At 47.4% G+C, this 19,704-nt stretch overlaps 1 protein-coding gene across 1 annotated transcript in view; it reads left to right on the top strand.

The window, feature by feature from the left end:
• The window catches only part of LOC8025131, a 260,665-nt gene extending 248,964 nt beyond the window's left edge, over window positions 1–11,701 (top strand). The window contains exons 8-9 of the mRNA XM_029995044.3: window positions 2,878–2,959; window positions 9,329–11,701. Of these exons, the coding sequence (XP_029850904.2) occupies window positions 2,878–2,959; window positions 9,329–9,428 (182 nt within the window). The 3' untranslated portion in view covers window positions 9,429–11,701. The remainder of the gene's footprint in view (window positions 1–2,877; window positions 2,960–9,328) is intronic.
• The last annotated feature ends 8,003 nt before the right edge of the window (window positions 11,702–19,704 follow it).

Genomic DNA, 19,704 nt, shown 5'->3' with positions numbered 1-19,704 from the left:
AATGAACGTTCCCCGTGGGCCTGCCTCGCTTGACACCCTCCCCGAAATAATCAGGGGCGATCACCATTACCGATGACGCTCAGCTGAGCACCAGCACAACATCTGGGTCAGCTGCGCCACCTTCACTTCTAACCTTCAGGACCCCCGCGCCTTGGCTTAAGGGGGGATGGTGTGGTGTCTCGTTGGCCTCATCTGGTCGACAACCTGTCAAGGGCGTCCAGGGACTTGCAATCGGTGGCCTCCATAGCGAACACGGTGCCTTTGGTGTCTGTGTGCCTTACACAGGACGCATCTGGAGGACAATGGCGCCCACTGCGGTGGACATCTGTGGGCCCCTCTCCCGGAGAGCGTCGGCGCTAGGGCGAGCTCCGACGGCACACCGCCCACATTATCGACAGAGGCACCCGTCCGTCTGACGCGCGGCGGATGCGCGAACAAAGCGGAAGACACTGGAGGATGGACGACGGAGGATTGTGAGGAGACTTGCGCGTGAACGGGGCGACAGCGGACGTTCGCGGTGATGGCGACCGCGACGTCGGGGTAACGGTCCAGTGACATGGTCCGAACTTCACCTCGGACCGGACCCTCGACAGCGAGGTTCCCAGGTCGTGGTGTGGACTAGCACAGCTGGGAGGATCAACAGCATACAGTGGTGGCGCTCCCCTCCCAGCTTTCTCGATGACCTTTCCCGCTCCCGAAACCCCTAAGCAGAATGTGGGTGCAGTGAGTCCTTTATGTTGAGAGCTATGCGTTGCTGTGTCACGTTCATCCGGAGGCAGGGGTCAGGGGAATCGGAAAAGAACCCAACAGGCTCAAACGCCTTTTCTGTATGTGTGAACACGATGTTTGAAAAAATTACATCGTTTGTTCGTGAACTGGGGACTTTCGTATAAGTAGCATGACTACCATCTTCCACGCTCATTCAGCGTTGCATTACTTAGAGAAATCTACAATTACTTTTTTTATTTATTTATGTTTGCCATGGCGCATAGTATCGATCGTAAAAGTGAATTCTTGTTTTCTGGAATTAGTTGAGGAAATGGAGCAGGGTGCGGACTACTTGTCCAACGTTGTAAGTGTGGCAGCCTGTTAGGATGAATGCTCACCCACCCACGAAGGCGCTGAACGGTCACTTGAAGGCCCGGACACGTCTAGAGAAGGTATTTGAGATCCGCCCTTACAAAAATATTGCCGCCCGCAGCGTCGATAAAGAAACGCTCGGTCACGGACTTCTAGAGGATTCGCATTCATTCTCGCACCTGACGTAACTTTCCTCCTGCTTTCGTGTTCTCGAAAGTGCCAGTTCATCCTCGCCCCGAGCGCGCGACGCTCGAACTTTCTTTGCCGAACTTTTGAGATAGTGACGCACGGTAGATAAGCAGCTGCCCGCGACCTTGTCGAGTCAGTCTCGCTAGCGCTCTGTAGTGCCGCCGAATCGCCGCCCGCTTTTCTGCTGCCTCGACGCTCTTTCGTTACTTATTTTTGGTTGGCACAAGTTCGCCAATTAAACCTTTATCCTTCAGTTCACTGTTTGGCTTCTCGTCACCTCCATTCGTGACATTTCTGGTGGAGGTGCGGGATACGCTGCACGGGTTTCACACCCCGTGCAGCGTACCCCGCCTCCATTCGTGTCAATATTTGTCCCCTTTCTACATAATGTCTGTGGAGGCAATTGATATTCTAAAGAAAATGTGTTTATTTTTCTACCCACTGGTCATAGCTTTTTGGCCGCTTTCTTTTTGTAGTTTCTCTATATAACAAAGTGTAGAGATTAGATAGAAGTTGTATAGAGATCAGATATAAAATCTATCAACCTTTCTATCCCCTTTCTTCAGACAAATGACCGGTTTTTTCGGAAAAATTATTCAGTAAATTCCTTTTGATAATACATCCATGGAAACATGAACTTATCACTTGCCATATGCACATAGGCAGACATCAAAAATAGACGCGCCACGGAGCACAGTTAACACTAATAATTCAGTGATGTTGACTGCTCCACCGTCGACATACAGTACACTTGAGAGGCAATCATTTGAACAAGAACTCCCCCCTCCCCAGAAGTTAAAAGGATTACAAGTATGTTCCTTTTTCTTGCCAATATCACACGAAATGTGGTTTCTAAGGGTTGGTGAACTGTATTTTTAACAACAAAATATTGCAAGAGGCGATAATTATTTGACACATATAGTCGGAAAATCAGCCCCCTCAAGGATGTTCTCACTGGGTGTGATGTGCTTTTCCGTGCTGTGTCTTTTTAGTCTATCATGTATATTCTATAGAAGATCTATAGACATAATGCGACAAAAGTCAATTGAGGCATAGGGATAAAAATTCTATGGCATTTCTATCATCTTCATTCTATACACTTCAGTTAAAAGAAAGTCTGTGGAAAATGTTTTGAAAACGGTGCATATGACATGACTGGATAGAAAGTGGAAAGATTCGTTAAACTGTGGATAGGATTTTTATAGACTGCCTGAAATATTTCTGTAAAGGCGCCTCCCTTCCTGCGGCGGGGCAGAAGGAACACAAGGTAGATGTCGTGGTGTGAATCCGTCTGGAGCGGACAGCGGGTGTAATCGCCGCATTCACATGAACTCTTCGGAGCGAAACCTGTTTTAGGCAGGTAAGACCGCCAGGAAGTTGGAACCACACGGGTGAATAAGAGCTTGTGTGGTGCCCTATAGAGTCTCCTTCGAATTACCAGAGTATCCGTTGTCGGAAATTTAAAAATATATAAGAAGGAGCAGGTAAAAGTGACACATACTTTGAGTGTCTCACTTAATGCTCCTGAAGTATTGTATTCATTAAAACCACAAAATTCCGCCAATCTTCAATAGATAACATAAATACCTTCTCGCATTTATGTTGTAGACATCCTGGTCCCGTGCCTAATCATGGGAGGACTCCTTCTGGGAAACGCAGTGGTCGTCCTGGTGATATTCAGGTTACGAAAGTAAGTAAAGGATCTGTCTGCACTCCTCTCGGCTTGACTGTGACTTGCATTTGGGGGCATGCAATAAAGCGTATCGCGGGCGAAATAATGTTCGAACGCTGGTTCTGATCTACGAGTCAAGGACTCTGAGGAATGCCTACGTGCTTACTTCCCTGCAAAGAATGGTTATCAAGGAGCCGAAGCGAGGACGAAGGCAGAAATACGATGAGACGCAGAAATGCGACGTGCGGCTGCCTACTCCGCATGGAAGAGCGCCTTTAGAGCGCGCGACACTAGAGCGCCGATGGTAGAGCGCACGACACGAGGGTGCTGCGAGAGTAGCGCGCTTGACATTAAAGCGCACGACACGAGAGCGCACGACCAGTTGAGCGAACACCGCAAAATGTACGATGTACCTGCGGCTCCAAAGACAGAACAAAATTGTGTGACTTATGGGATCGGAACGTTGGTGATTTTTGATTGATTGAATATGCCTTTCACCAAAAATTAAACCAAAACGGGTGCGACTCTTTCTAAGAAATCAAGCCATTCTTCTGAAGTTCAACGATAATATACACGATCAAAAACGTAGCATCAACGGAAAGCAAAGTGCGGACAAGCGCGTTCTAAATGTGAACCTCAACAAAACTTCCACCCGAGTTTCGAATGTTAAAGTTATATTGATTGCTAAATTTCGAAGGCGAGCTTTTTTTCGCACCCGTGGGTTTTCCGGTGAAATTCTTTCCGCTGCCCGTTTTCAATAGGGTGTCAGACACAAAGGTGAATTAAACACCATACAGTGTCCCTTACCTCATGTTTCAAACGGAGAAGCTTTGCTAGCAGAAACCAGACTGATTGAAATGCAAGATTTTTTCTGGAGCAGAATGTTTGTGGAAGCTTTGAGACTACTGTGCCTGCCGCACCGGATGCTGTCGGTCTCGCCGCAGCGCTTTACCCCTCTGCTACGGTGATATCAACGCATATTTCTTTTTCATTGTCGGCACAGATTGCCAGATTAAGCATTTGGTACAATTGTCATTTGTCACAATATGAATGGTTGGCGTGTGACACCTGGCACGAGAGCTCCTTTCCCGAAATTGATCTTGAAACCCCCATAATGCAGGGAAGCATGCTACATGTTGCTTCTTTCCTGTTGAACGTTTTAAAATAATATAAAATAAAAATTAGTGAGGTCTGTGGTAGGCTTTATCAATTAAAATCAAAGAACTAATGAAGCTAGGTCAGCTGCAATGTGTTTTGTTTTGTTTTTTTCTGTGGAAATGGACGCCACAAATATTCAGTCCTTTTTTTCTGCTTTCCGCTTTTTGTAACACTTGATTTGTCACACGCAAAACTTTTGTCGACTCATTCGCAATGTCCTTGCTGAATGCCGCGGCGTAAATCCCCGCCAATTCCACATAAAACACGCGATGTCCGAACAAGTGGTCGGTCGGGTCGGGCCACTCGCGCAGGACTGGTTGTGCGCTCTCCGGGCGCTCTAATGACACGCGTGCTAACGTCGCCGCGCTCTTGAGTCGCATGCTCTAACGTCGCGACGCTCTCGTGTCGCGCGCGCTAACGTCGTGACGCTCTACTGTCGGCGTTTAATGTCGGCGCTCTAGTGTCGTGCGCTCTCTCCGCATGCTTAGAAGGCTCCAACCTAGAGTTTGCCGCAATGATTGACTCTTGCGTCCTCTGCAGGTAAGTTAGCATACTGGCGATTTTGAGGATATATGTTTTAATTCGGTGGTTCTCAACCATCGATGTTTCGCGGACCCTTTGTGGATCGCCGGAAATGATGGAGGACGCCGTTCGTTGTGAAGAAAGGGGAAAGGTATAGGTTAAATATGATAATGATTTATTAAATGGATATGACTGAGGGCTAGTGTGAAGTAAACTTCACTTATTGACATACGCACGAGAAAACTCGCCTGAAAATTGTAACATTTCTTAGGGATCTGAAAAAAAAAAAGACAACTTTTATTGCCGGCCTTTGCAGATAAGGCAGTGCTTCGCGGATTCCTAGGATGCCTTCGCGGACCCTGAAAGGTTCGCGGACTCCCACTTGAGAACCACTTGTTCAAGCAACTTTAATTGAGTGATTGATTGCAAATACGTTTATTTGTGCATGTCGGATACAGCCATTCCTCTTGCCCTATGGTTAAAGAGGTGGGAGTGTGGGGTTGAGGGAACAGGGAGTGATGTGTTAGATAACCAGGCACAGGTTAGCTTGATGGATTAGTGAGTATGAGTCTTGGTAAGCCTTGGTCTAGTGCTGCGCTGGGCCGGGTGGACGAATCCATTACTCGTACGAGGTGGGAAGCTGCTGTGGGTTGATTGAAGCAGACAAAAGTTTACGCGTGTTTTCGTTTTGCCGCGACAAGTTAAAGTTGTTCGAGCGCTTGTCGACTTTGTTTAGCTATATACAATGCACGATTATACGGTGTTTTTCTGCGAAGTATAGCTAGAAAAGGAAAGTGTACAGACGTTACAGGTGATGTTTTGCTGCTTCTTTGTGCATATTAACGCGTCACCGGTGATATGGGTCCATCGGGAGCTCCAACTTGGACCCATAGAGTTATTATAATATGCGCCAAAGGTTCAACTGGCACTAGTGCCTTTATAACTTCCGGGATGCAAACTGAAGCAGACACCAACCAGTTTAATTTTGCTGTGCTCCGCATTCCTGTGAAAAAACGCGCGTACATTTTGTATCTTTGCCATAGTATAAGAGTGATAACTTTTGTCATTTAGGTCGCACCAAATGGAGTACCTTTATTAACATTGTAAAAGTGTAATTGCTTTAGTTACAGTATTTTTCTAAATCACTGAAAGATGTTAAACTTCGCTATATTTCAGACCCAAACCTGTGTTCCGCAGAAGCTTGTGTGAATACGAGGGATGAATCTAAGCAAAATAACAATCGAAAGGAATGTAGAGTATGTTCAAGGTTCGCCGGCATCCTGGTGACGCCTATATCTTGCTAATATGCCAGTCTTGTCACGTATATTAAAACTACCCCATGGTGCATCTCTACGAGCGGTTAAAAATATTAAATTCGTACAAAAAAAATAAAGTACGTGATCTATGAGAGCTGTCTTTTTTTTATTATTTCCTATGCCAGGCAGCTTTTATCGTGCACCTGTTTTCTGGCTTCTCTCCATTTGCAAAGATCTCGAGCGCGCTAGTTATGATTTGAACGCCGAACAAGCACCTTCGCCTATATGCACGGGTCGAGAAAATAACGCAATACTTATTGCAAATATATTAACTTGGCATTCACTTTATTTTGTTCGTCTACATGCACAAGGAGTTATTGATCCAGTGTTACTGCGTAGTTCCTGCCGCCTCTCGGTTTTCCACATGCCCTTCGTTCGCCTGGTACCTAACGTCCACCATCCAGAAAAGCGCCGACGCCGTGTTCGCGCTAATAGTGCCCGACAGCGCATATAAATACAAGTATGACGCTGTTTTAGCACTGTGTTTAATCACATGAATTTTTCAAAAAAAAAAAAAAACACTGTAACCAACCAATATTTTTATTTACCTGATTGAGAAATGCTCCAAAGATTATTATACAAACTCTATGGTGTACACCTGAAGTTGTTGGTGGGAGTTGGTAAGTGAGAGCAGGATATGGTTGGTGGCATGAAGAATCGCGTCGAGTAGGACCTTGAGTTCAGCCCCCTTGGCTGAGTGCAAATTGGCGAGCTGGTTATGGCTGAATGTAGTGTTTGCGATGTACCCTGCATTGGCGGGGTGATGCACGCCGTCATGTGCTGCATCCGTGTAGGTTTGTAGGGTAGTATGATTCTGCCGTGAATCACCGAGCTCGTTCACGTGCGCTTGCGCTGCATGACGGCGGCGGTCAGCTGCCGTAGCAGGGTTCGCGTTCCTTGGGAGGGGGTGATGGTCGTCGATGTTCATGTCTTCCATCAGAGGGGGTATGGTGGCATTTGATGATATACTTCGTTTCACTTGAAGTGTGAGCGTAGCAGAAGCTACAAGAGCGAGATCCAGGCTTTCGGCGGCCCTGCCAAGCACGCCCGCTCGTACAATGCAAGTACTGTTCAGGATCACATGCTCACGCTTGTAGCATCGGCTGCGTCTGGACTTTGAAACGAAGTACTATAAGGGGGTTATGTTGTACACTATATGGTGAAGTATGACTTTTCCCTGGGAAGTGAAGCGTGTTAGTTTAGCCTCTCAGAGTTGCTGAGTCGTCCAGTTGATTGAGGTCAGAGAGCTGATAGAAATATGAAATTAGGGTCATCTTGGGCAGACCGGTGACAACGCGCATCACTTCTCGGTTGATGATTTCTGGTTCGTTCCACGGGGAGCGAGTGAATTAGAGGCAATTAACGGCGTAGAGGACCTTGGATGTAAGAAATGCCTATACAAAGGTGTGGACGACTTTGTGGCGCCCCATGTCTTTGTTGTAACTCTGCAAACCTGGGGGTACGTTTGTTTCCGGATGAGTGTGAACTTTTTTTGCCGTGTTGTAGCACCCCCGTCGGCGTTGATGAACGCGTTTAGTATGCAGAAAGAGTCAGTGGGCTGAATGACTTGTCCGTTGAAGGTCATGGGAATGGATTTGGTGGGTGTGTTTTATAGTCTACCTTAAACGATACGTCATGCTCAAAATTTGAAGCCGAGGAACTGGCTATCGCAAAGCACCAACATTTTCTCAAAGCCGAACTTGAAGCTCCCTCACGAGTCAATGACGTTTGTGATAAAATTCTGCATGCTTTGCTTTTCTATACAACTTTCTCCCGGAAGTGTCGTTTAACTTTCTCACATCGATCGCGGGTGTGCGTTCCTGCCAACGGCGCCCATCTTTCGCTTCGTGCATGCCATGTCTCCTTTCTCCGCGTGTAGACGCCGCCTCACTTTTCAATTTCGATTTCTTTTTGGGCGGTGTTCCACTAAGGCAGAGAGCTCATACCTTTGTTATATTTCGAGATCAGCGGTTTAGAATTGTTACTAAATATACTGAATGAGCGTCGTTAATAATTGCTGCAGACACACAAATTGCCGAACGTCTAAACATCTCTCTACGTCTATGTCATTCCCAACACAAAGCCAAGAAGAGTCTGACGGGGGACAAAGACAGTGATTTTCAGGGGCGCCTACGCACGCTAAATTTTTTCCCTTTTTCCTCGTGCATGTTTTTTTCTTCTTTTTTTTTATGGAGAAGCATTTTTATTGGTGAGGTTCAGCAGTGGACCCCCGGGTGTGTTTCATGTAGGTTCATCGTCCACTTGCCCACGCCACGTCATGAACCACGTGACGTCACAGTGCCCCGTTACGTCATGACGTGACGTTACGTGGAACCGCGACGTTTACTGAAAAAATGTTCGCGCTAAACCGGGCGGATACGTTTTTCCTAAATTTAGCTGAGAAATTCACTCTTTAAATTTACTGGTGAAATGCTTCGTGCAATTACCCGCCATGACGCTAAGTATAGCTGAAAATTTTATCTTCTAAATATAGCAAGAAAGTGTTATTTTGACTCTCTCCTTTTCCTATTTTTGTCGTTTTCAAGTGTCAAAGTGTATTTTAGTTCTCGTCTACTCCCCCCCTTATGTAATGCCCCACCCGGGCCCTTAAGGATAAATAAATGAAATGAAATAAATGAAATGTGTGCCGGAGGGTGCGCAACGCCTCGACTGTTACCGCAGTTAATTTAACGGCAAGGAATCGGCAAAATTTCTCCTTACACCTTAAAGCGTTTGAGGCACACAAAATTCTCTGATGTTGGGGCTGTCAGTGCCAACCACTTAGTTTTCAAGAACGTGTGAGTTAAAGAGGCCGTGCAACAATATTGGGTAGGAATGTTTCACACTTCACACAAGTTCACACAAGAATAATCCAACGCAACGCCACTGACCAAGAAGTGTCTTTGTCGCGGGGGAATTTGAAGTATAAACACGGCCGTTTTCCGCGTCGGCCGCGTCGTTTGCCCAACGCGCGCCTTGTGGTTTGCCAACCTCACCGCATGGCTATGTTAAAATATTGGTAGCATTTAATCGGCTCCAGATCGCGTGGCCACTTCTGTTAAGATCGAAGCTTGGTCGAGTTGGTGATAAAATTGGCCGCTTGTGTTTTGTGTATGTGTGTGTGTGTGTGTCTGTTTTTTTTTTGTTTTTTTTTTCTTTACAGTTGAGGGCAAAACACCGTTCGTTTCCCTCGAATTTGTTTTGTGATTGCCGATGTGGAAAGAAACCAACGCGTGTTTCATAGGTTATGAATGTCAGACATATTCTAAGCGGTATTTCTTAATATAAAAATAATATATTTGCATCGCCCCTTTCAACGTATCGAGCTCCTAGCCTGTGTAAGTCGGGAGCATTGTACGTATAGTGACGCACATGTACCGCTGTCACGCAGGCGAAGGATCGCCAGGCTCAGGGCACGCCTTCCAACCGTGGCCCTGCTCGCCGACGGGGAATCCAAGGAACCGCCGCCGGCGCAGAGACCGCAGGCGTAGACGAATCCGCCACTGCCACTCGAAGACCCCGAAGATCGCTTACGCCTGAGAGTCAACAGCTACCAGTGACGCCGCTACCGCTATTTATTGAGATTATCTACGAACGTACACACGCACACAGATACACACTATTGTACATATAGACACATATGTTGGAAACATTGAACACGTCGTCTTTAGAAATACGAGGGACTCAAGTGCACATTGACACGTGTGTGGCTTTATGTTCACTACTGTGTGGTTACGCTTTGTGACGACCTTAATTACTTTCAATCCCAGTAATGTCTATGGTCCAAAAAACATATACGCGTCTGCCACACGGAAGAGCACGTGATAAGACAGTGGTTTGCTAAACACCCCAGGGTTGAAAGGAACGCTTGCAAAGGCCATCCGCGCAGCACGACTTGGCATTTGCCCGTCGCATATTACGACTTTTGCCCGTCGTAATATGCTGGACGCCGTTTTATATTGCTACGATCTATCTATAGCATGCTCTGGGTGCTTGACGCGCCTATATTTTTAGAGTGTAGAGCACTGGTCTACACTCTACTGCCGTTTCACTGTAAACTACTGCCGTTTCACTGTAAAGGCCCGACCACACTAGCGGCACGGTAGCTTGCCGCTTACCCTTTGCAGGACGTCGGGTGCTGCACAGTGAAATGACGCCAATCAAATACTGCGCCGATAATAATGCCATGACACCGTTCAGCACTTTGCCGGCGGTACATTCTAAAGGAGCGTAGCTCAGCAAATCAGCGTGGCTCTTTTAAGCGTCCCCGAGTACGGCCATGCTAGCGGAACGGCGGCTCGCGGCACGCGCCATTTGCCTCACACCAGGTGCTGCCGAGATCTGTTTTGCCGCAAGACGGTAAGATTTCCTGCCGTCAATAGAATGGTCTGTGGAGGATTATTGTCTGCCGTGCCGCACAAGAAAAAGGACCAGTGAGAGGCGCCGGTTGTCTGACGTAGTGATGTCATGCGCGCGCGCAACCGCCAAGAGCCGCACTTTCACTTTCAAAACTAGTGACCGCGGCTGTTGTCATGAGCTATACTAGCCAGTCCAACGCTAAAAGCGTTGCATGTGACCTCGCCCTTGGTGCGTTATCTTGGGACCCACAAGTCCTAGCAAACTTTGGTATGTGCTTGGTGGCATTCGAAGGAAGCTACAAAAACGACAATGTCGGTTAACCAGTGTAAATAATTCACAATTGTCTCATCCAAAATTGTTTTAATTCCTCACTCTCAAAAGCCCTCATCTCTGAAACGCAGCCGCAGCAGCAACGCACGATAGCCTGCCCCTCGATATCTCAATGGCGCCAACTGGATCCAACTCAGAACTTGCGTCTTCTTGCCTTTCGTGCTCGATGGCGTCTCAGAGTCAAAGAACAGAGTAGACTCACCACCTTCACCGTTGCCACTGGATGATCATCTACACCCCCCATAACTCGCACAAGGGGATGAAAAAACAATCCGGCGTTTCGAAAGAGGTTGATGACAAGCCCGAGCGAAACAACCAAGCAAAAAGAAGAAGCCAAAAAAAAAACTATCTATGGACGGCAGAAAAAGTACGGGAAGCGTCGCGTATGGCTCGATGGCTTGCGTGCAATATCAGGTAGGCCGAAAGAGCATCTGTTCTTAAGCGGTGTCGCATGACTACCGCGACGCAACATCAAAACGGTGGAAAGTGTGGCCTTTTCACTGCGGGATGCCTCAGCGGCATGCCGTTACGGCACACTTGCCGATAGTATGATCGTGCCTTTACTTGGCTTTACTACACATAGAAAGAAAAAAAATCAAAGGAAACTCCCAAGCCTACGGAGCATCGTTACACTCCCAGTACGACAGGAATACCCAAGTGCCCTACGCCGTTATATATGCTCCCTTGGTGAAAGCTAGCTTGCGAGCGCACCGCAGGAATATACTCGCGCCGCCATGGCAGTTCAAGGTCAGTTCCCTCATACAGCGCGGTACTATCCCAGTGCTGAGTCAGGGCTGGAAACAACACTACAAACTTTTAGTACTCCCCATTCTAGAGCTACGGTTTGCTAGCGGGAGCTCGTGCCGTCCCTTTGATGCATGAATTGAGCACGCGCCTGCTGGGTCCGTTCTCGCAGCATACGATCTACTAAAACTCTCTATAGACGATTTCAAGCAGGGCATCTCGCCGACGCCATGTCTTTGGGCCCGTTTTCAGCGGCGTATGATCTACTTCAACTCCTAATGGGGCACCATCAAGATTCACTGGACGCCATATTTGAGAGATATGGTTAGAGCGCCTGCTTAGAAAGAACTCAAATTAATAGGCTGCTAAGACAGCCAATCTTGATGGTGCGGAATGCACGTTGCAACAACTGTGGAAGCTCGCTGTCAGCACGCGCTCATCATTTGCGCACACGGGTACGGCCGCCAGCGAATACTCCGAAGTATTCGCTGGCGGCTGTAGCTGTGTGCGCGACTGCTGAGCGCGTGCTGATGTTGAGCTTCCACAGTTCTGTTGCAACGTGCATTCCGCACCATCAAGATTGGCTGTCTTAGCAGCCTATCAATTTGAGCTCGTTCTGAGCATGCACTTTAACCATATCTCTCAAATATGGCGTCCAGTGAATAGAGTTTTAGTAGATCACACGCCGGCGGAAAGCGGGCCCTGCGGGCGCGTGCTTAATCTATGCTTCAAAATGACGGCACGGGCCCCCGCTAGCAAAGCGTAGCTCTAGAATACGGTACACTGAAAGTCCCTATTATCTAGGTTCTGAACCGCATCTGAGGCATCTAAGGTTGATCCTCATATGCAGTTCGGAGCTACCACTAATGTAGTGTTGATGAAACATTGAGTTGACGCTGGAAACAGCGCTCCTCTCTAAAGGTTCCGTACCACCGATTATACGGACGCACTGAAAAACTCTCGTAGGAATACCACATGCTGACACTCCTCTTTCTGTTAAGCCCACTCAGCTCCGTTTGCTTGCGTTATGTTACGAGAGCTCACTTAAGTCGAGTCACCGGGACGTCCGTACTTCGTGTGAAGCGTTTCAGGCAATTCAAGAAGTACCTTTGCACACGGAATACGAAGCACGGATGTCTAGGTGATTCGCAGCGTAACGTAAAAAATAAACTTAAGTAAGCGCCCGTGTGATTGAGCCTTTACATGTACTGCCAGCAAAGCAAGGAGGATAGCTTCCTGGGTTTGATCCACGGTTTGATCGCACCTCGGCTGCACGAAAGCTCGAGCAAACGGAGCAGCAGTTAAGGCTACGCTCTCACGCTTCGCAGTGCACAAGCGCGTTTTGCAACCCGCCTCGGTCGAAGATAGTTTTAGCTAAAGTAACTGCATCTTGGGAAAGTAGCGCCATTACCTTCTTCGCCTGCTAGCCGGACACAAGCAGAGAAGACGCTAACGACCAAACTTTGCAAGGTTATTGGCTGCTCGCTCTCAGTTGCCATGGCAGTCGCCATTCCGGTTCATTCAAATCGTGAAAGCTTCGAAAGGGTCGTTCTGAACCAGTCGCGCCAAGATAGCTATGGAGCATCATCGTACTGGAAGCGTTCCTCGCCAATACAAGCGTGTTTGGCACTGTGCAGGCAATCAACTTATCAGTCATGCTTATCTCCATAGGTCCCTTGCAATGGGGGTGTTCGTGCTTAGTTCAGGACTAGAAAATTATATTTCGATGCCGCCAAACAACGACGTCGCATGTGGTGGCAGTACGAAGATATGCGCTTGTTTCGCCGGTGTGTTGATAACGAAATCTCTATATTAAAGGAATTCCTTTATACAGAAACCTGGAGAGGCCAGGAGAGAAACTACTCATTCCATGAATCATAATAGCGACTATACGGGGAGCTTGGCATTACTTTCCCAGGATCAAGTGACTTTAGTTTTAACCATGTTAGTTTCACTCTGTTGAACTTTAAAAGGACCACAAAATTATTTTAGAGTTGGGATCTATGATTTTATATTGCGATTTGACTAATCGCATATCGTTTAGTGGGCCAAAAGGAAACTAGTACACGAGGTCAGAGAGTCAAAAACCTTCTTTGGTACTAAAATTTTAATATATATAGCCGACTATTGTTTACTTCATTTCTTCGAAAGCGCTCCGCCTTTTCACTGTGATGCATCCGCGGCGACCCATCACGTCAGCCGAACCCAGCTCACGCATTGGACACGAGGACTGCGTACCTTGGACGTTTGAGCTCGTCAACAATCAATCCGTTGACGAATATGCGATTTCCCCTTCGTGGCCAATGACTGCCGTGACAGCAGCTATCATCATCTGCGAATGACAACTTCCATGGTGCACGGTGGAAACTTGGAGTCATCGCATACGGTGCCCAAGCACGTCACGATCACGTGATTTCTCATTTTGCCTTTGAGTTGATTATTAAAACTAAGGACGAAGAAGTTAAAAAAAAAATTTCACGGTTCCTTTTATGGTGGAAATTATTTCCTACTGAGACGGACAAGCATTGCGGCTATGACCTTAGGAATCTTCTGCAAACATCTTCGAACTTCTTTTGTACTTTGAATAAGCCAGCGGCTTCACAAGTCCGCGGTTACATTTTTACAATATGGCAGATCTCTAAGAGACCAGTAACCTCTGTTCCTTCTCTAACCGCTGTTTTTATTCTCACCCGCTGCCGCACCTCCGGAAAATTGCGACATTTCCAGCAAAAACTGAGCGCCGTACCAGTATTTTTTCAACCGTCATTTGATGCTGGATTAGCGCTGCGCTGCCCACAGGAAGCGATCTTTAACTTACCCCGAGGTAGAACATATACTCGTTTGTACACATGTAAATTTTAGAACCATCTATCCCACGGACATTCATATAATATTTTTATTAATGCCTACTAACGGTTAACGCAGCTGGCCTCAGTTATATTCTGGCCTACTCCGCAGTTTAGATGAAGTCGTAAGGCGTCCATGTTACTAGTCTCAGAGTGCAGCGTTGTTTATGTTGTATAGCTGAGACGCATCGACAAAGTTGATGCGCCTCAGCAATAGCACAAGAAAGCCGACAGATGTTGCCGGCTCTTCGCCTTTGTGCGCTAGTTTGCCGATTGTGATCTGGCACTAGGTCAAACTGCCATAGGTAACGCCCATGCGCCTGGGATACCTGTATATTTACTCGACGACGCCACGAACAATAAAGACTAACGAGAGTTTATGAGAACGTATTTTTATAGGGCCAGATTTGTTTCGTTTTATTTGGTCATTGTTCACCGAAGGTAAATAGAGAACATTATATATTTGAGAAAGACCGTGTTCATGCCCTTCGAAAGCCGTTCTTTCTAGAAACATATCCGTAGCTCTTAGGACAGCATTCATGTAAATTGAACAACCACTCGCGCAAAAATATCTAGTCAGTAAAATAAATGATGCAAACAGTGTAAAGCAGAGAAAGCAGCCCATATGTGTATCGTGTGCGATTCTCGAATAAAAAGTAAAACCCCAAAAAGCGAGTGTGTCATTCAGGCGACGGAGTTCATGCCGAACCAGGAGTACCCGAAGATGGAGCCGTACAGCCAGGTCTTCCAGAGCAGACTTTGTTCACCGGCCGTAAGGAGGAACAGGCAGATGAACACCGCCGTAAGGGAGTGAGTGTACCACGTGGTTGTAGAATTGGTGGCAGGGAACTTCATGGGCTCAGACAGTTCCGAAACTGCGCCGTCCGCACCGTAGTAAGCCTCTAAGAGACTGAAAGGAATAAATTGTGGCCGTAAGACAGACTGTTGCCACGTTTCCAAGAAGCAATACCGGAGGGCCGCACAACCACTGCCCCTTTTCCTCTTCACTTTGGAGACACAAAGGGTACAGGCAGAAGTTAGGTGGAACCCGCTTCGTCGTGTGGGCCTCGCTAGAGCCACGAAATAAGCTATGCACTCCATCCCTAGATTTGCTTGAGGACGTTGCCATTTTGGTGTTTAGTGAAGAGTTTGGTTACGGCACCGCTGCCGCAATGCATGGAGGGAACTTTAGTCTTTCTACACGCGCGACAACCTGGCTGGAGCTCTGCGCATGCAGAGCGCGATGCGGCGCGAGCCGTCTCGAGCATTACCAACACCTCCTATACACCTTTCAAGGCCTGCGCGTCACGCGACATGACGTCATGTCCCGGAGCCCTGCACGAGCGCTAATTAGATGCGAGTGTCGAGTCAGCGTTCGCGTAGGACTCGTTTCCTATCATAGTCCCACGCGAAGGCTGACGCGGCACTCGAATCCAATCAGTGCCCGTGCAGGCCACCGGGGCGTGACGCCATGACACGTGACGCGCAGGCTTGAAAGCTGTCTAGGAGGTGTCGGCACTGCCGCCTGCCTCTTGTGAGCTGAAGTTAGGGCGGCTTCGCGCATGCACCAGACGCTTGGTGAGAACGGTAGTGGTGGTGAAATATGGTAAGATCGGTGAACTTAAAGGAGCTGTGCAACGATATTCAATTGGAATGTTTTTCTCTCTACACGAGCTTACTGGCACACCTGGGACTCAAGGATACTCACACGCAACGCCATTGGCCAAGAAACTCCTTTGTTGCGGTGTAATTTCAAGGACAAAAGCGATCATTTTCATTCAATCTCTCCTTTACAAAATTTGATGACGTAACTCGGGGATCGTAGTACACCCAAGTGACGATATTTGAATGCTGTTCATAGATTGGACCCGAGCATTGCGTGGACACTCGACTTGGGCTCGTGATAATTACTAGCTCGAGAAGCATTCGGGTAGCGGTCCGTGTCCAATCGCTGCAACAACGACAATAGCCGAGCCATAACAATGTCTGGAACTCAGCGCGTGCCCTGTGCTTTGCCAACCCCAGCGCGTGGCTATGATCAACATTGGCGGCATATAATCGGCTCCAGATCACGTGGCCGCTTGTTCTGGCTGCGAGTTGAGGGAGTGAACGCTGCTCGTTTTTCTTTAATTTTTTTCTGGGACTTCTATTGCGTGGGGTGAAAAACGAACGGGTGTTTCATAGGTCATTAACGTCAGGGATCCGTTTTAAGCGGTATTTGCGCAAAGTACAAAAATTGTTGCATAGCTCCTTTAAGTTAGGCGTTCGTTACGATTCGAAAATGCGACTTTCCAGGATTTGCCGAAAAATATAGTACAAGTTATATTTGGAGAGGTCCTGAATTTTATACCGAGTGTTTCAGCTAAGATTTTCGAAAATAGCAAATAGAGTTGTTGAAAAAACAATCATCGGGAATAAACTGCCGGTCACGGCGGACGTCACGGATTGCAAAGAACATACTAATCAGCTCAATACTTAAATAAAACGTAAATATTAACTTTGTGAACTAAACAAATGGTGTCGGTTGGAAACCTGAAGAACCATTATTCAAAATCACTAAATCCAGTGATCTTAGAAAAATCATGAGCCATTCCACTCTGTGAAGGTGGAGCACGCGACACAGACGTGACACAAAATTTCGAACAAAGGTACGAACACATTTATTGTCTTGATTGTTGATCATCGTGACGAAAGGTAAGTAAGCAGACGCATTTATTATTGAGAGCTCGCCATCTTGCGACACTGTTGGTAAGTGCCTGCCAGTCAAGCGTTTCTGCTCGACATTCACGGGAAACGGAGGAGGGGATCGAACTACGCCGAATGACCCCCGAAGCGATTTTGCGAACAATGAAAACTCTTCCCCTCCCCAGAAATAATCTGCGTAGAGTCCTTCTCAGTCATAGCCGAAAATAGTTGTTCGGCCTGGAATCATAGGCGACGATCTCAGTACTTCCGCATCCTTTCTGAGCTAGGATGGCGCCGAAGCCAATAGGAGACGCGTCAACCGTGAGGATGATTTCTTTTGTGCCGTCAAAAAAGCGAGGTCATGAACTCCAGATAAGTTTTCTTTCAGGGCCTCGAAGCCAGCTTGCTTTGTTGGGCCCCATTCCCATTTAGCATTCTTTTTGGTGAGAAGACGAAGTGGGTGGGTGAGATGAGCAAGGTTCGGTAGGAAGCACCCACTGCAGTTGACAATGCCAAGGAGGCTTCGCACTTCATGTACGTTGTTAGGGACATACATTTTTTTAATGCTTCAATTTTTATGTGGTCTGCTGTGCTGCTGTGATGCCGGAAGCAGAGAAGATGTGCTATAAGAAGCAGAGCTCTTTCTGCGCGAAGAGGTTTTTTCTTGGGGGGGGGGGGGGGGGGGGGGGTAACCGTGAGGCTAGACTTTCTCAATCCCTGGAGTGAGGACACTAGAGCATGGTCGTGTTCTTCTTTCGTCTTGTCAAATACGAGTATGTCATCACTGTTGTTGAGCACATGAGATGTTCCATTTCAAACTTGCCTAATCATTTCCTGGAATATTTCGGCTGCTGCATTGATTCCAAACATGAGCCGTTTGTTGCGGTAAAGTTCGTTATAAGTTGTAAAAGTAGTAACTACTCTAGAGTCATTGTAAAGCTCTAGTTGATGGTATCCGTCTTTTAAATCCCGGTTCGTGAAAAGTTTTGCCCTATTCAACGCTGCTGTCATGTCATCAATGGTGGGGAAAACATGTCGCTCTCGAAAAATTGCGCAATTGCACATCTCATAGCAATGCATAATCGAATGTCCTCTGGGTTTTGTGGTTTAGGCACAATGACGACTGTAGATATCCATGGAGTGGGTCCTGATGCCTCTTCAATAATGTCAAGGGCCAGAAGCCTGATTGATCTTCTCTTCTACTTTGCTTCGCACAGCAAACGGCATGCGTCGGTGTGGTTGGACCACCGGAAGGACGTTTTCGTCAATATGAAGGTGCACCTGAAAATTATTGAGTTTTTCAACGCCGTCACACAAATCAGGAAAAGCAATAAGTGGTGTCTCAATAGAACTTGGAGACATGCCGTGTTGGTGCACAGTTCTACGGCATACGTTATTTTGATGAGATCTAGTCTACTGGCAGCCGCGAAGCTTAGCAGTGATTTCATGGCACCTTCCATTACAAACAGGTCTTCCGTTGTGTGGTTGTCTTTGTGAGATAACGTGACACTGAGTTGTCCAATGATGGGTAAGGGGGTGTTAGACCCGTACGCGTAGATTCGAACTTCTGCCTGTTGAAGCTTAACGGATGTACCAAGTTTTGTTAGGGCCTGGATCTCGATAACTGATACTGATGCGCCTGTGTCAATTAGGAGGTCCACAGGGGTGTCGTTGAGATTTAAACAAGCTTGCGGGAGTCCTCTTTCAGATATATCCGTGAGACACTTCCCACGGCGTATACGCTCTCGTCGGAGTCACAATCATGCGAGATCTGAAATATCGGTTTGTGTGCTGATTTGCAGACCTTGCAGGTAGTGGCCCCTCCTGCCACATGTTTTGCAGTAGGAGGGTTTTGCAGGGCAATTTGCTTGCCCTCCCTCATGGGGCCAGTTACCACCGCAGTGGAAGCACTGGAACGGGGAGGGGTACGTATGTTGTTGCGAGCTACGCCCCGGCTCTAGACGTGTAGAGAAGTGGGGAAATCGTTGTTCATTTCTTGGCCGAAAGTTCCCCGAGCCGTTGCGATGTTGCTTAGTGACAACCTGAATTGTTGCGCTATTCGATTCTTCCATGGTTGTTGTTGCTCGATCAACATCTTCAAGAACCCGGGCGTGCTTTAAAAGGGATGACAGGTTCAAGTCTAACCTGAGAGCATCACGCCGCAGGCGTGAGGACATTGTTGCGAAGATGATCTGGTTCTTGACTTCGGCGTCAATATTTGTGAACTCGCAGTGACGAGAAAGAAGCCGGACGGACACAGAATTGTCCTATGGATTCGCTTTCTAGTTGTCTTGCGTGGCGAAATTGAAAAATTTCAAGCGCCGTGTTCGTGAATGGGTTGAGGTAACCGTTAAGCTTGTCTTTGAGAACTTGGTAGGGATTACTGCTCGCTGGTGGTGTGGATGATGAGCTGGATGTCGACGCTTGGGTTGATGTTGAGCCAGTCAGTAGGTCAGTGAGGGTCTCGGAGATGTCGTAGACCCGTTCCCCAGCATAGTGGAGTAGAAGTGATCGCTGTCGAGCGTTGTCTTTCACATCGAAGGCAGTGAGGAAGTTTTCAAAGCGTGCTAACCATTTTTTCCATTCCGAGCCAATGTTGCTTTCGTCAATGGCGTCCAAATCAGAGGAAGGCAGAGGAGCTGGAATCAGTCATGATTGGTGATTAAACGAGGCTTAGCTGTGAAGCCGTCAAGGTTTAGCGCAGCAGCGGTGTGCTGAGGATTTAGAAGGTGATTACTTGCCGGAGTTGTAGCTGGAGACAATCGGGGCAACACCCTCGTCACCAATGTAAAGTTTTTGAAGT

This window comes from Ixodes scapularis, unplaced genomic scaffold (assembly GCF_016920785.2).
Source record: "Ixodes scapularis isolate PalLabHiFi unplaced genomic scaffold, ASM1692078v2 PGA_scaffold8__174_contigs__length_109621045, whole genome shotgun sequence".
NCBI classification, from domain to species: domain Eukaryota; kingdom Metazoa; phylum Arthropoda; class Arachnida; order Ixodida; family Ixodidae; genus Ixodes; species Ixodes scapularis.
Note: the sequence above shows the minus strand (reverse complement) of the source record. Positions and strands in the feature narration are given on the sequence as shown.